The 16,565-nt window shown below is 44.3% G+C and overlaps 1 protein-coding gene across 2 annotated transcripts in view; it reads right to left on the reverse strand.

The window, feature by feature from the left end:
• SGCG (sarcoglycan gamma) overlaps nt 1–16,565 on the reverse strand; it is a 415,701-nt gene that overhangs the window by 90,507 nt on the left and 308,629 nt on the right. For both annotated transcript variants that reach the window (XM_073662216.1, XM_073662219.1), the window contains exon 5: nt 14,858–14,977. In XM_073662216.1, the coding sequence (XP_073518317.1) occupies nt 14,858–14,977 (120 nt within the window). The remainder of the gene's footprint in view (nt 1–14,857; nt 14,978–16,565) is intronic.

The raw sequence follows: 16,565 nt of genomic DNA on the forward strand, positions 1-16,565 counted from the left end.
ACACTCTTAGATCCCCCAAACTTTTCGATCAACCTTTTCATTTTAATAAAGACCAAAAAAATGGTCATTTTTGAAATTATAAGCATTAGCAGGTTGTTAGAAACTGAAATCAAACAGTTTTCAACTCAAAACTTTATTCTAGGTGATGTTACATTTTCACATAGGACCCCTTGTTCGAAAGGAGCTTCTGAACTCTCTCGTCCATTGAATTTGTCAGGTTTTGGATGGTTTCTGCTTCAATTGTTTTGCATGAGGACAGAATACCCTCCCAGAGCTGTTGCTTAGATGTGAACTGCCTCCCGCCATCATAGACACTCCTTTTAATGATGCTCCAAAGGTTCTGAATGGGGTAGAGGTCAGGGGAGCATGGGGGTCACACCATAAGTTTGTCCCCTTTTATGCCCATATCAGCCAGAGATGCAGATGTTTTATGTGCAGCATGAGATGGTGCATTATCATGCAGAAAAATGATCTTGCTGTGAAATACACGGTTCTTCTTCTTGAACCATGGCAGGAAGTGCTGTTTGAGAAAATCCACATACATTATGGAGTTCATCTTTAGCGCCTTCAGGGATCCTAAAGGGGCCGACAATCTCTCTCCCCATGATTCCAGCCCAAAACATTACTCCACCTCCTCCTTGTTGGCGCTGTAGCCGTGTTTGCGTGGGGTGTCCATCAACCAGCCATCCTCCACTCCATTCATCTGGACCATCGAGCGCTGCACGGCACTCATCCGTGAACAAAACAGTTTTGAAATCAGTCTTCATGTAATGTTTGGCCCACTGGAGCCGTTTCTGCTTGTGTGAAGTGGATAGAGGAGGTCGACAGGATGGCAAATGCACAGCTGCAAACCTCTGAAGGACCCTGCATCTTGTTGTTCGGGGGACGTTGGAGGCACAAGCAGCTTCAAAAACTTGTCTGCTGCTATGACAAGGCTTTTTTGCCGCTGCTGTTTCAACCTGACGTAATTGCCTGTAGGAAAGAGTCCTCAATTTGCCCTTATCAGCACGCACACGTGTGTACTGTGAATCAGCTACATACTTCTTGATTGCCAAGACACTTCATCCTGATCATCGCACAATGTTGATTGTAGTCATGCCTTGACCTAAACACCCCACAATTTGTTGCTTCTCAGCAGCCGACACATCCTTTTTCTTTCCCATTTTGGCAGAAAATGTAGGCTGCTTAATAATGTGAGAGAGCCTTCTTAAGTAGTCTTGCCTTTCATTGGACACACCTGCCAAACTAATTAGCACAGGTGTCTGCAATTGCTTACAGTGATATAAAGAGCCCTGACACACATCACCATCAATGAGTTTAACTGACAAACAAACAAATTCTTCCCTTATCACTCCTAAACACTTTTTGCATAATAATTTGGAACGCGGTGTACATGTGCTTTTCCACAAAACACCAGTGGTTCACGTAGTGAATCTTACAGTTCTAACTTGCCAACCGTGGTCTGTATGGAATTGTTCAGTAAAGGGCCCAAAATTAAGATAACATAGATGGGAGAGGTCTCTATGAATAGGAATTCCTAAGTATTTGATACCCTGTGAGGGCCAGGCAAAGGGAAAGTTGGACTGGATGGAATCCTATATGGATTTAGGGAGGGAGACATCGAGGGCCTCAGACTTCGCTGCATTGATTTTAAAATTTTACCATGTAACAAAGTGATCTATTTCAGCCATAACAGCAGGGATGGATATATGTGATTGAGTGATATATACTAGGACATCATCAGCAAATAGAGAGCACTTGTACTCGGTGCCTCCCACCTCAATCCACCTAATATTGGGGTTATGGTGAATTGATGAGAGCAGGTGCTCCGTCACTAGGATGTATAAGAGAGGGGACAGAGGACATCCCTGCCTTGTCCCATTGGTGATTGTGAAAGGTGATGAAAATGTTCTGACGCACCCCCTGGGCCTTGGGACACCCGGAGCCGGACCCTTTTTGGTGGATGCTGGTGGTTGTAGTCTTCGTGGTGGCGATCCGGTTCCGTGGCTCAGGGCGGTGAAACCAGTGGCGGAACTATTTATGTGGTTTTGATGTTTAAATGTCCGACTACGCCACCCGTGGATTGCGGTCAGAGTGAACCGCCGCTACAGGGCAGACCGCTAAGGCTGGTGTTGTGGGTGCAGCAGAGCGTAGCATAACTCCCCACGGGAGGAGTATAGCCTCAGGGCAGTGTATGCGGAGGATGGGGGTGATGGTGCAGGGCAGCAGCAGTAACGACACGGAGTCAGTGATGCAGTTCAGGGCCTTTACTCACAGTTCTTATTATCCAGACCACGTCTGCAGGTAACGGCTGCCCACGTCGTACTGTGCTCACCAGGTGAGGGGCTCAGACAACTCCCAGATAACTTTGGAGCGCTTCACAGGACCCCCTTTGTGTGTCCTTTGTCTGGCCTTTCTTACCAACACTTCTGTCCGGCTGCCTCGGGCCTCCTCTTGGTAAACTTGGCGCCAGTTTCCCTGACCCTATGTGGTGCCTTCCTAGCGGGTGGAGCAAGGGGCTGCGCCACATAAAATGTCAGAGCCTCCGGTTTCTAGCTGAGGGTCGTTTCCTGCCTCCACTAGTTCGGGGACCGGTCTCCCCCTTTGGCCTGACCCCTCCACGCAGGTGGATTCGGACGTGCGGTGGCGACTCGCCCGTCCGCACCCCTGGGATCCCTTCATTCCTCGTTCCTGGAGCCTTCTCCGCTCCTCTTCCTTCCTTCTCCCTCTTGCAGGCCTGGGCCTCTGTTACTAGGCCCGCCTCCGGAGCAGAGCTCATGCAGAGCCCCTGCTCCCTGCCACTTCTGCTCAGACTTCTCTGCACTGAACTAAGATGGTGCCCACCTTTTATACTCCCTTCTCAATGCACCCAGGAACTGCTTCCTCCCTGCTCCTGCACTGCAGGGTTCCCCTTCCTCAGTGTTCCCTCCCCCCACTCCAGCCAGGGACAGGGACTGTCGTGCCCATCTCAGGGGCATATTGGTCGCCCTGCCCCACGGCAATGTGGTGTAATGCATGCAGGTGTCGGGTCCTGATCCACACTCCATCCTTATCTGAGAGTGAGATATCACACCTCTGGGTGAGGTGCAATACGTCTGTAGCAACCGAGCCCTCGGTGCTACAGTTCCATTTATCTTCAGCCTAGGTGACGTATTGTGATACAGGGCCGTGATTTTGGCTATAAAAGGGTCCCCTAGACCCCTACCCCAAGCTTTTTAAGAGAATCATATATGGCGTGCCAGGAGACTCTATGGAATGCTTTCTCAGCATCCAACGAGAGTATCTACTTACAAATTTTTAATTGCATCTAGCCCAGGAAATACTTTGTGCCTAGTAGCAGTGTCTGCTAGTCAGCGGATTATCCCGGCTGTTAAGCAAGCTACACCACCTGTAGTTTGGACACTTAATTTTTTCAAAGGAAATGCTTCGGGACCACGGGATACTTAGTGAAGAGCATCAGGAGGCACCCCAAGGCATAGGGGCTGGGACTGGCACTAGGATGCCTTGCGGTGGACAGCCGAGCTCGATCCTTATAAAAGCTTTTTAACTGCAGCAGCTTTAGTGGACGCTACTGGAGCTGGAATTACGCGGCTGCTGGCATGAGACTTGCCCTCCAATAGATCCTTGTAAATGGATTTAAAGTGTATTCATTCAAATTAGAGGGACAATTTAAATTAAAAAGCTTAGAGCTGCCTCCACCACAGGGGGGCTCTCTCGACCCACCAGCGGACAGGCACCAGTATTGGGAGAGGGGGGCTGGCCGTCAGGGTTCACCGCGGCTCTGGCACAAACCCGGCGACACGGAGGTGGCACGGGCAGGAGCGGACTGGCCGTCTCGGCTTCTCACTTTTTGGATTTTAGAAGGGCATGACATGCCTATATCTGTGTCTCCCCCTCCTTTTACTCCTCCACCTCTTTTCTTTTCGCATGACTATATGTACTTGTCACTTTTCCATGTGTTAGTTGTGTCTTCTGAGCAGTTTGTCAGCTTTTGGACACCTTTGAAGGTGTTTTCTATGTGTTTCTATGTGTTTTTGTTTGCCTGCCAGTGGTTTTAACGGTGTTCGAAGGTGTTCGACGAACAGTTCGGCGAACACACGGGTGTTCGACGAACCGAACCGAACTCGAACACTACGGGGGTGGCTCAACACTAGTGCAGAGATCGTGTGTGCAGAGATTATATATGTAGAAATCGTGTGTGCAGAGATTATATATGTAGAAATTGTGTGTGCAGAGTTCGTGTGTGCAGAGTTCATGTGTGCAGAGTTCGTGTGTGCAGAGTTCGTGTGTGCAGAGTTCGTGTGTGCAGAGTTCGTGTGTGCAGAGTTCGTGTGTGCAGATATCGTGTGTGCAGATATCGTGTGTGGAGAGATTGTGTGTGGAGAGATTATATGTGTAGAAATCGTGTTTGCAGAGATCGTGTGTGCAGAGATTATATATGTAGAGATCGTGCGTGCAGAAATCGTGTGTGCAGAGATTATATATGTAGAAATCGTGTGTGCAGAGATTGTGTGTACAGAGATTATATATGCAGAAATCGTGTGTGCAGAGATTATATATGTAGAAATCGTGTGTGCAGAGATTATATATGTAGAAATCGTGCGTGCAGTGATTATATATGTAGAAATCGTGTGTGCAGAGATTATATATGTAGAAATCGTGTGTGCAGAGATTGTGTGTGCAGAGATTATATATGTAAAAATCGTGTGTGCAGAGATTATATATGTAGAAATCGTGTGTGCAGAGATTGTGTGTTCAGAGATTATATATGTAGAAATCGTGTGTGCAGTGATTATATATGTAGAAATCGTGTGTGCAGTGATTATATATGTAGAAATCGTGTGTGCAGAGATCGTGTGTGTAGAGATTATATATGTAGAAATCGTGTGTGCAGAGATCGTGTGTGCAGAGATTATATATGTAGAAATCGTGTGTGCAGAGATCGTGTGTGCAGAGATTATATATGTAGAAATCGTGTGTGCAGAGATTATATATGTAGAAATCGTGTGTGCAGAGATCGTGTGTGCAGAGATTATATATGTAGAAATTGTGTGTGCAGAGATCGTGTGTGCAGAGATTATATATGTAGAAATTGTGTGTGCAGAGGTCGTGTGTGCAGAGATTATATATGTAGAAATTGTGTGTGCAGAGATAGTGTGTGTCGAGATTATATATGTAGAAATCGTGTGTGCAGAGATCGTGTGTGCAGAGATTATATATGTAGAAATCGTGTGTGCAGAGATCGTGTGTGCAGAGATTATATATGTAGAAATTGTGTGTGCAGAGATCGTGTGTGCAGAGATTATATATGTAGAAATTGTGTGTGCAGAGATCGTGTGTGCAGAGATTATATATGTAGAAATCGTGTGTGCAGAGATTATATATGTAGAAATCGTGTGTGCAGAGATTATATATGTAGAAATCGTGTGTGCAGAGATTATATATGTAGAAATCGTGTGTACAGAGATCGTGTGTGCAGAGATTATATATGTAGAAATTGTGTGTGCAGAGATTGTGTATGTAGAAATCGTGTGTGCAGAGATTATATATGTAGAAATCGTGTGTGCAGAGATCGTGTGTGCAGAGATTATATATGAAGAAATCGTGTGTGCAGAGATTGTGTGTGCAGAGATTATATATGAAGAAATCGTGTGTGCAGAGATTGTGTGTGCAGAGATTATATATGTAAAAATCGTGTGTGCAGAGATTATATATGTAGAAATCGTGTGTGCAGAGATTGTGTGTTCAGAGATTATAAATGTAGAAATCGTGTGTGCAGTGATTATATATGTAGAAATCGTGTGTGCAGAGATTATATATGTAGAAATCGTGTGTGTAGAGATCGTGTGTGCAGAGATTATATATGTAGAAATCATGTGTGCAGAGATCGTGTGTGCAGAGATTATATATGTAGAAATCATGTGTGCAGAGATTGTGTGTACAGAGATTATATATGCAGAAATCGTGTGTGCAGAGATTATATATGTAGAAATCGTGTGTGCAGAGATTGTGTGTTCAGAGATTATATATGTAGAAATCGTGCGTGCAGTGATTATATATGTAGAAATCGTGTGTGCAGAGATTGTGTGTGCAGAGATTATATATGTAAAAATCGTGTGTGCAGAGATTATATATGTAGAAATCGTGTGTGCAGAGATTGTGTGTTCAGAGATTATATATGTAGAAATCGTGTGTGCAGTGATTATATATGTAGAAATCGTGTGTGCAGTGATTATATATGTAGAAATCGTGTGTGCAGAGATCGTGTGTGTAGAGATTATATATGTAGAAATCGTGTGTGCAGAGATCGTGTGTGCAGAGATTATATATGTAGAAATCGTGTGTGCAGAGATTATATATGTAGAAATCGTGTGTGCAGAGATCGTGTGTGCAGAGATTATATATGTAGAAATTGTGTGTGCAGAGATCGTGTGTGCAAAGATTATATATGTAGAAATTGTGTGTGCAGAGATCGTGTGTGTAGATATTATATATGTAGAAATCGTGTGTGCAGAGATCGTGTGTGCAGAGATTATATATGTAGAAATCGTGTGTGCAGAGATTATATATGTAGAAATCGTGTGTGCAGAGATCGTGTGTGCAGAGATTATATATGTAGAAATTGTGTGTGCAGAGATCGTGTGTGCAGAGATTATATATGTAGAAATTGTGTGTGCAGAGATCGTGTGTGCAGAGATCGTGTGTGCAGAGATTATATATGTAGAAATCGTGTGTGCAGAGATTATATATGTAGAAATTGTGTGTGCAGAGATTCTATATGTTGAAATCGTGTGTGCAGAGATTATATATGTAGAAATCGTGTGTACAGAGATCGTGTGTGCAGAGATTATATATGTAGAAATTGTGTGTGCAGAGATTGTGTATGTAGAAATCGTGTGTGCAGAGATTATATATGTAGAAATCGTGTGTGCAGAGATCGCGTGTGCAGAGATTATATATGTAGAAATTGTGTGTGCAGAGATCGTGTGTGCAGAGATTATATATGTAGAAATTGTGTGTGCAGAGATTATATATGTAGAAATTGTGTGTGCAGAGATCGTGTGTGCAGAGATTATATATGTAGAAATCGTGTGTGCAGAGATTATATATGTAGAAATCGTGTGTGCAGAGATCGTGTGTGCAGAGATTATATATGTAGAAATCGTGTGTGCCGAGATTATATATGTAGAAATCGTGTGTGCAGAGATCGTGTGTGCAGAGATTATATATGTAGAAATCGTGTGTGCAGAGATTATATATGTAGAAATCGTGTGTGCAGAGATTATATATGTAAAAATCGTGTGTGCAGAGATCGTGTGTGCAGAGATTATATATGTAGAAATCGTGTGTGCAGAGATTGTGTATGTAGAGATCGTGTGTGCAGAGATTATATATGTAGAAATCGTGTGTGCAGAGATTGTGTATGTAGAAATCGTGTGTGCAGAGATTATATATGTAGAAATAGTGTGTGCAGAGATTGTGTGTGCAGAGATTATATATGTAGAAATCGTGTGTGCAGAGATTATATATGTAGAAATCGTGTGTGCAGAGATTATATATGTAGTAATCATGTGTACAGAGATCGTGTGTGCAGAGATTATATATGTAGAAATTGTGTGTGCAGAGATCATGTGTGCAGAGATTGTGTATGTAGAAATCGTGTGTGCAGAGATTATATATGTAGAAATCGTGTGTGCAGAGATTATATATGAAGAAATAGTGTGTGCAGAGATTGTGTATGTAGAAATCGTGTGTGCAGAGATCGCGTGTGCAGAGATTATATATGTAGAAATCGTGTGTGTAGAGATCGCGTGTGCAGAGATTATATATGTAGAAATTGTGTGTGCAGAGATCGTGTGTGCAGAGATTATATATGTAGAAATTGTGTGTGCAGAGATCGTGTGTGCAGAGATTATATATGTAGAAATCGTGTGTGCAGAGATTATATATGTAGAAATCGTGTGTGCAGAGATTATATATGTAGAAATCGTGTGTGCTGAGATCGTGTGTGCAGAGATTATATATGTAGAAATCGTGTGTGCAGAGATTATATATGTAGAAATCGTGTGTGCAGAGATCGTGTGTGCAGAGATTATATATGTAGAAATCGTGTGTGCAGAGATTATATATGTAGAAATCGTGTGTGCAGAGATTATATATGTAAAAATCTTGTGTGCAGAGATCGTGTGTGCAGAGATTATATATGTAGAAATCGTGTGTGCAGAGATTATATATGTAGAAATCGTGTGTGCAGAGATCGTTTGTGCAGAGATTATATATGTAGAAATCGTGTGTGCAGAGATTGTGTATGTAGAAATCGTGTGTGCAGAGATTATATATGTAGAAATCGTGTGTGCAGAGATTGTGTGTGCAGAGATTATATATGTAGAAATCGTGTGTGCAGAGATCGTGTGTGCAGAGATTATATATGTAGAAATCGTGTGTGCAGAGATCGTGTGTGCAGAGATTATATATGTAGAAATCGTGTGTGCAGAGATCGTGTGTGCAGAGATCGTGTATGTAGAAATCGTGTGTGCAGAGATCGTGTGTGCAGAGATTATATATGTAGAAATCGTGTGTGCAAAGATCGTGTGTGCAGAGATCGTGTGCGCAGCTCAGTCAAGTCATTGTCCAGAGAACAAACCACTAGAGTGGAGAAGCGGAGGCCAGTAAAGAAGAGTTACAACCTGTGTTCATGTAAGAAAGAGCACTGGCCATTGACTATCTACTTTCCCAGGAGGGAGTGTTAGCTCTTTATGTGACTGAGAGGACAAGTGCTTTTTTTCCCTGATGAATCATAATTGAGGAAAAGCGTCGGGAGGCACATAGGGACAGTCCAGGGTCACTGAGAACGTGAGGGCCAGATGTGGACTGCCCTTGTTAGGTCTCTGGGGTTACCAGAGTCCGCTTATTTGATAAGGGACCCTGAGGGTTAGTACCAGGACTTGATGAGATCAGCACCAGGAGCCATCTGAATATGGAATAATGTACGACCTCTCCTATTGCATCCTCAAATGGGTGAGATTGTTCTTTATTCCATTTATGATTATTATATTGATTGGCTGATATATTATAACCTAAACCCTGATCATAATAATGTTCACTAACAGTTTTTGGAGTAAAGCCTCAGATATTTTGGTGGTCTAAACCCGGTTTTTCCTGGACTGACCAATGTCAGTCTTCTCTTCCCCCACAGGGGGTTGGATAAGAATTGGTCAAGTGTGTGTTTAAGTCATCTGATGCTATTGGGTGACATACTTTTAACTTTTTTGTTTGGTATATTTTAATACTTTTTGATTAAAGTTTATAGTTTCGATTTTCGCCCATTGCTTTTTCTTAGATTCTGATTGTTGAGAGAACTGATTTCGGGGTGGAGCCATTCCTTTCCTTTGTGCTTTTTTTCCTGTGTTCATGTTGCTACATTCTCTGTAATTAAAAATCCTGTCACCTATAAAAGCTTTGAACATTTCTATCACCTTACAGACGGTAGTGTCCTCTGGTAGAATCTTAGTCATATCTATTGCTGTTTGTATGTGACGCGCCCCTGGGCCTGTGTCGCGCTGCGTTGCGCACGCGGGAGCTTACCCGGAGCCGGATCTGTTGAGGGTTGTAGTCTCGTGGCGGTGACCCGGTCCGTGCCCAGGGAGTCAAACTGAGCGGCGATGTATCAGCGGTAGATGTTGGACGACTACGCCACCCGTTGAGTACAGCTAAGGAGCTGCTGCTGCAGGGCAGACCGCTGAGGCCGGTGGTAGGATTGTGCAGCGTGATAGTATAACCCCCAACGGGAGGGGTATGGCCTCAGGGCAGCCGACGTGGATGATGGGGGTAGCAGGAACCACTCGGAGACGGTACGGTGTAGTTCAGGGTCTTTACTGGTGACAAAGATAGACCCTCCCGGAGTACTGGCTAGCGATTGGGGCCTGGTCAGTCCTTGAGCAGATGGGATCTCCCCTGACCAGGCGGAGTTGTAGGCCTCCCAAACTAACTGTACTCTTCTGGCTACCTTGCTAGAGGCGGGTATAAGTAGCCCACGTCCCTGAGTGTACCGTGTGGTGCTCACCCGTATGGCCGGTGACTCGGGGCCTTCTAGTAGCTTCCGCTCCACGACGGCGGTGCTGGTCCCATGCGTGTGACCGTGCCTTCGGGTTTCTGGCCAGAGGACCTGGAATCCCCTGCCTGACGGATTCTGCTGCTGGGTAGGAGTTAGTCCCCACAGCCTCGGACTCCGGGTCCGGTAAGAAATCTTCTCAGTCAGGGCGAGCTCTGCAGCTGCCAGCCCCTGACTCCTTGTAACACTGCTCCCACAGAGCTCCTGATGTTCTGTTCCTATATCTGCTTCTCTTCTCTGTCTCTACTTCTTCTCTACTCACTAACCCTGCCTCAGCCCTAGGTTTATATAGGGGAAGTTCTTCCCCTCCCAGGACTGGGCAGGAGGTGTGGCATGCATAGGATCCCTGACCAAGAGACCTCCCACCTGCTCTCAGACGTAATATCTCTATCACTGTGGCAACCAGACCCCTGGGGTGTCACATATGCAACTATTGGCTGTAAGTGCACAAAATATTTACAGTTTTTGACCATATTACTCTCATTTTCTATTTTTAATCCCGGTGTGCAGCTATACATTTCTATCCAAAATCAGATATATCTTCATGTGCGCTCAAGTGAAACTGTTGAGTTGAAAATTACTGGTGATTTCGATTGAAAGATGCATGAATTGGACAACACAAAATCACCTCATTTATCTGAATGGGTTCCTTCTGCTCCAGCCTTCAGGAAGGATATTTGGGAAGGATGTAGTAATCGCTACTTAAGACCTCATTGCGAGAGCCAAGTGTGTGCACCTGCTCCGCCATTGCAGCCGAGGGCTGTAGGCAAATTACTCAAGTGATGCCTGTGGTCACCGGGCTGTAGACTCTATGACACTACGCATAGGACTAGATGTAAAAAAAAAACCAAAACCCGTAAATCCTTGAGATTCAGGACTAAACAGAGTTTACTAATTTGCAATTCACTGTCGGAATTCATCCTTGTGTAACCTCTATTATAAGTAAATTCGCCCCATCCGTAAGAAGTAACGTTTATTTTGCAAGCCTCGTCTTATTCACGGGATTATTATTATTTTTTGACCAGGTTGAAAGCCACCAGCAACAACTGTGACCCTGACAAAGATTTCTACTAATCGCTCTGGCTAGTGAATGGACTTTACATAAAACGTGTACTTACCGGACTTCTCACCCCGGTGCTTTTAACGTGTGCACTGGGAACGCTCTGCAGAATGTACTTTAAAATGATTGCAAAAGCTGCAGAAAACTACATTATTTTACTTTCTACATTCAGTCGAAATTGGTTTTCTGCAGAACAACAAAAGAGAAAAAATATTTTTTAAGTTCTTTAGTGGTCATGTACTGTGCGGCCAATGGGCAGCAATTAGTTTCTTTGAACCATTGGGTACATGGAGTCCTGTGCCATTACTGTGTGACATCAGTCCAGCTATTTTTCCCACTGGGATTATTGAGATTTCTATGAAGATTTCAGCCACGAGCTTCATGGATCAATACAAAGTTTGGAACTTGACTTGGCTGTGAAAAAGTTTAAATTTCTGGCCCATTCTACCAAACATTAAAATGCATGAATATTTTAATTTACAGACTTTTTTTTTAAATAATTTTTTCTCACCTCCTGCAGAAACCGCATTTTCTGAGTTTTTTTCATTGATGCCTTTGGACATGGTCTAAATGTTTAAGCATGAACAATTCTCCACTTACTATGCCAATGCCCACTTCACATGGCGAGTGGAATTTTCCTTATTGCATGCGCAATGTGTAGTCCTAGCTGCAGGACTACCTTTTCTGAAATCTTGTCCAATATAGTTCAATAGAGCTGTGGGTCTGCTGATTTGGGAACGGAAGGACACAACACTGGTGGATGGATTCAGTTACTGTGCATTTATAATATCCTGATATTTTAGAAATTTCTTAAAGGGAATCTGTCAGCAGTTTTTTGTTTCTTTGTAATCTGAGAGCAGCCTGATGTAGGGGCAGACACCCTGATTACAAGGATATGCCACTTACTAGGTTGTGTGTTGCTTTTCAATAAAACCTGTTTTATCAGCAGGAGATTATCACTAGAGGACTAGGTGTCTCGTGCCTCCTGGTCCAACCACAGTTCCATCACTGATCAGCAGCTTTCTGTCACTGTAAAGTGCACACAGAAAGCAGCCAATCAGTGGTGTGGGCCAGGTTATACACAGCTCAGCATTCAGAGCTCAGCTAGATCTGCAGCAGGGATTGTGTTACAACTGCTGCACCTAATAAACTAAATGATACATCGCTGGAATCAGGGTGTCTGCCCCTACATCATGCCGCTGTCAGATTAGATAGCAAAAACCTGCTGACGGATTCCCTTTAAACCCTTAATGAAATCAATTGTACATACAGAAAGCATGGAGCAAGCACTTCAATAAGAAGATAGCCTATAGTTTGCTCATCATCTACGGTCACTTGTAACAATAAATAATTCCCAAAATAAGCAACCCCTTTAAGTTTTCTTGAGTTTTTATGTCTCCTTTATGAGTGCATTATAATGATTTTGTAGCTTTGGAGGATTAAGAGCACTCCACTTTTTGTAGATGTAGTATAGGAAAACCAACTAAAAGATTGGGATAAAAAAGCAAGTGGGGCAAGAATGATAAAAATTTATGCAAAAACGGAATTCCTATGTATACTTGCTTATTCTCCCAGAACATGTGAAAGACCTCAGAGAAGGAGAGACTTCCAGGAAGAGTCTGAACATTTTCTAGGCCTCAGCAAAACCACCTAAAAGATCACGGAAATGAGCGATTCCAGAAGGTTTCTCGTGCCCTTTCCAAGGAGGTAGGCATAGGGATATAGAGAGGGTGCAGAATGGTCAGAGATACAGCTCAGTGGAGAGTGACATCAAAATGGGTCATGGCTACAGCCAAAAATTTCCAGCACTGCTCTTTGCACATCACAGAGTTTCTAAACGCCTGGATACCAACTGTATGCTTCAGTGTTATCATAAAATTAAATGTAAAAGGTGTGAGGCAGTGACCGGGATCGTATACGAGGGACGTTATATATCCCCCAGAATGTGTACAGAGACCTATTAAGCCTGTTGGAGTGCATTGCAGTCACAGACACACCTGCTGCAATGCAGGAATGAAGGTGAGCATTGGTCTGGTCAGGCTATCTGGCTAAGGCAGATTAAGTAAAACCCGGCAGGGCCTTCATTTCTTGGAGGAGGCTGCAGGAAGGCAGTGGGGCGGCCTCATCCCTCCAACCCGGGTTTTCCAGTGGCTCTTGCCACAGGTCCTTTAAAAACCCTGCATTAAGGGTTAGTGTTGTTCAGTGTTGGGACCTGCTAGGAGCATAGCAGGAAAGCTCGGCGGGCCTGTGTGTAGCTGAACCCACGCCTGGGGGGGCTCTGCGCCCGTCAGGCTCTGAGCGGCCCGGCGCGGCTGTTGCTCACGGCAACCATTGTTTATGGACTTATGTTAACCCGGCAGCGAACCGGAGGACTTTTCTGTTTTACCCGTGAGTTGCTGAATAAAAGCTGCTTATGTTGGACTTTCTTGGGTCACTGCCTCAGTTACTGCACGGTGTGAACACCGCCGCCTTACAGCATGGTGGAGAATGTGGGCATTGTGACTGAGGCATACCCCACTGGGAGCTGCATGACCACAATCCAGCCAGCCACCTTTCAGCCCAATCCCGTGGACAAAATGGAGGAGCTGTTAAGGTAATTGGTCCTCACGCAGCGGCAGCAGCATCTCAAGCAGCAGCAGCACACCAATGAGCTGATCATGCAGCAGCTCACAGCCCTGCGGGAGACGCCGACGGCACCAGTCCTGGAACGTCAAGGATAGGTTCGCTCAGCATTGAGGAAGATGGGACCGGAGGATGACGTGGAAGCCTTCCTGTCCACCTATAAACGCACAGCAGAGCGGGAAAACCTACCAGCCGGCCAGTGGGCCGAAGTGGTGGCTCCATTCTTTGGTCGGCAATGCCCAGAAGGCCTACTTCGACCTCAGTTGGGAGGACGCCCAGGGCTACCAGAGGCTCAAAGGTGAGATCCTTGCCCGACTGGGGGTCAATACATACGTGAGGGCTCAGCGCGTATTTTCATGGGCCATTGTGGAGACCCGCCCCGCCCCGTCTCAGGCTTATGACCTTCTGCAGCTGGTAAGGAGGTGGCTCCAGCCTGAGTCTTTGACTCCAGCCCAGATGGTGGAGAGGGTGGTCGCCGACCGGCTGGTCAGGATTCTGCCGGTTGCTATCCAACCGCCGCCGCCTTACAGAGGGTTTCCAGCTCACCGTTAGTATATCCTTTGGGCTCGGAAATTGGAAAATGCTCTGTCTTAGCGTGAATGCAGTCAGTAGAAGAAGATCCAGCTCACGGGAACTTAATATTTCTTTATTCACATGAATGCATTAAAGAGGATAAAAAAAGGACTTTCATGATGGCGATAGCATCAATGCATTTCAGGTGTTGAGACACCCTTAGTCATGAGCAAAATTAACCTTTCAATAAGAAATAATATTTGGAAAGTCAGCTGAATGTAGGAAATTTTTGACAGAGGGCTGTGTGAATTAAGAAAAGACTTGCCAACAACTAAAGAGTCCATCAATGTTTTGGAAGATGATCTTAGTACAGGTCAAAGATAAGAGTTGTTCAGTACCCTTGAAGCCCCTACAAAGTGGAAGACATCAAACACAAATATTCACCTACTGAGGAGGTCGTTTTGGTAAGAAGAAGCGATGCAAAGATGTCATGATTTTCATAGATTTGCACAGAGCTACCTGAAACCACTGCACAATATTTATTCTCCCACCTGTGACTTTCAGTCGGTCTGTTCCAACTAGAACTTCTTTTTCATCCACAGAAAATAGCATCTTTCCTTTATCAGAGTGTATCTGGAATTGTTGACCATGGGTTTCTACCAGCCCAGGACCTGAAATACACAAGGCATGAGAAAGGATCAGCGAAGAATTACAATGATACTTTTATTAGATCTAGCTAAAAGCAGGAAGCTTGTGCGGGGGCCCTAGTCTATTAACTCAAAGTTCAAGAATTAGTAAGTAATTGCCCAGAGCCCATGTTTACTAGAAAGGTCCCAAAAATAGGAACCACAGGAGAAATCTTAAAGGGGTTGTTCAGGCTTGTTGCTCAATTCTGTAGTCACTCTATGTGACTGCACACTTGTGAATCTTCACAGCGCACACAATGGGCACTGCCAGGATTCTCCCATGCTCAGATTGGCATACTTCCAGCCACATTCCAACTAGACATGTCTGGCCTCACTCAATTCACTTGTATTGAGCGAGGCCACGCACTTCTAGTCGTCACGTGATCGCATGTATGCAAATCGCATACTTGGGGTCACTTGCTCACCCACTCCTGGTGCCGAAGAATCCTGACAGCGCGCACTGTGCATTTGCGATGACTGCCATCTTTGTCTTGGACACAATAATAGCTGGAGACCTGGAGACCTCAGGGGCAATGCCATGAAGAGTCCTTCAGGAAATAACGTCACACTGGTCCTAATGTGGAGCGGCATGATGTATGGTAGCCAAACTACTCTAGCCTTCATTCCAGGTACACCAACAGCTCGGTATTAAATTGATTTAGTAGTGGTGCTAATGGTAAGGCCATTTCTCCAAAGTGTTTCCCAGGAGCCATTTTTCAATAATATACTTTTTATTAGGGGCTTTTTTTACAAAACAAGGGAAAGGGGAAATAAAATATAATATATATGACAGTATAGTAGTATTACAACAGTTCTATCATCCTAACAACAAAACTTACAACTTGGAAGAAGAACCTGGGAAAGGATGCAGGAGAGAAAGGAAGGAAAGAAAGGAAGGAAAGGGAGAAATGAATGCAATGGGAAAAAGGAAAAAAGGGAAGGATAAATGAGGAAAATAGGTAAAGGAAGGTGAAAACACAATAGATCATATACAGTATAATCATTGTTATGGCATCACAGGATTTCAGTTTAATTATATGAAAATCATAAATGATCTATATACTTTATGGCTAAAAGAAGATGTTATTTGTTTGGAGAGGTATTCTTATTCAGGGAAAAGTATGAGTTACAGCCAGGAGCCATTTTTCAACACAAAGTCAGGCTGCATGTTGCTCATGCTACTGTGACCAGCCGGCATGACCTAAATGTGCCACCATGGCCTGCAGTGACTCCAGACTAGTCTCCCACTGATTACATCTGGGATGTCACTTGGCAATTGCAAAGGAAGCTGCCAGCAGCGGATCTTGAGGATTTGTGAGCCCAAGTGCATTCAGAGTGACAGAACATTCAGACAACCATTAATATCCTCATTGATAGCAGACTAGGCTGGAAGATTTCTACATGTGGCACTCGATACTGAATAAATTAAGATATTTTAAAAATGTTGCTTCCATTTTTTCACCATTTACATATCATTAACACGTCTATCGATCCTGTGATTTCCATAATTCCCCGGCCAGTGGATGTGGCCTCGCTTTCCATACACTTGTATTGAGCAGAGGGCGCGCCCATC

This window comes from Phyllobates terribilis, unplaced genomic scaffold (assembly GCF_046119375.1).
Source record: "Phyllobates terribilis strain yellow unplaced genomic scaffold, ASM4611937v1 Scaffold_2__4_contigs__length_985480577, whole genome shotgun sequence".
Taxonomy (NCBI): Eukaryota; Metazoa; Chordata; class Amphibia; order Anura; family Dendrobatidae; genus Phyllobates; species Phyllobates terribilis.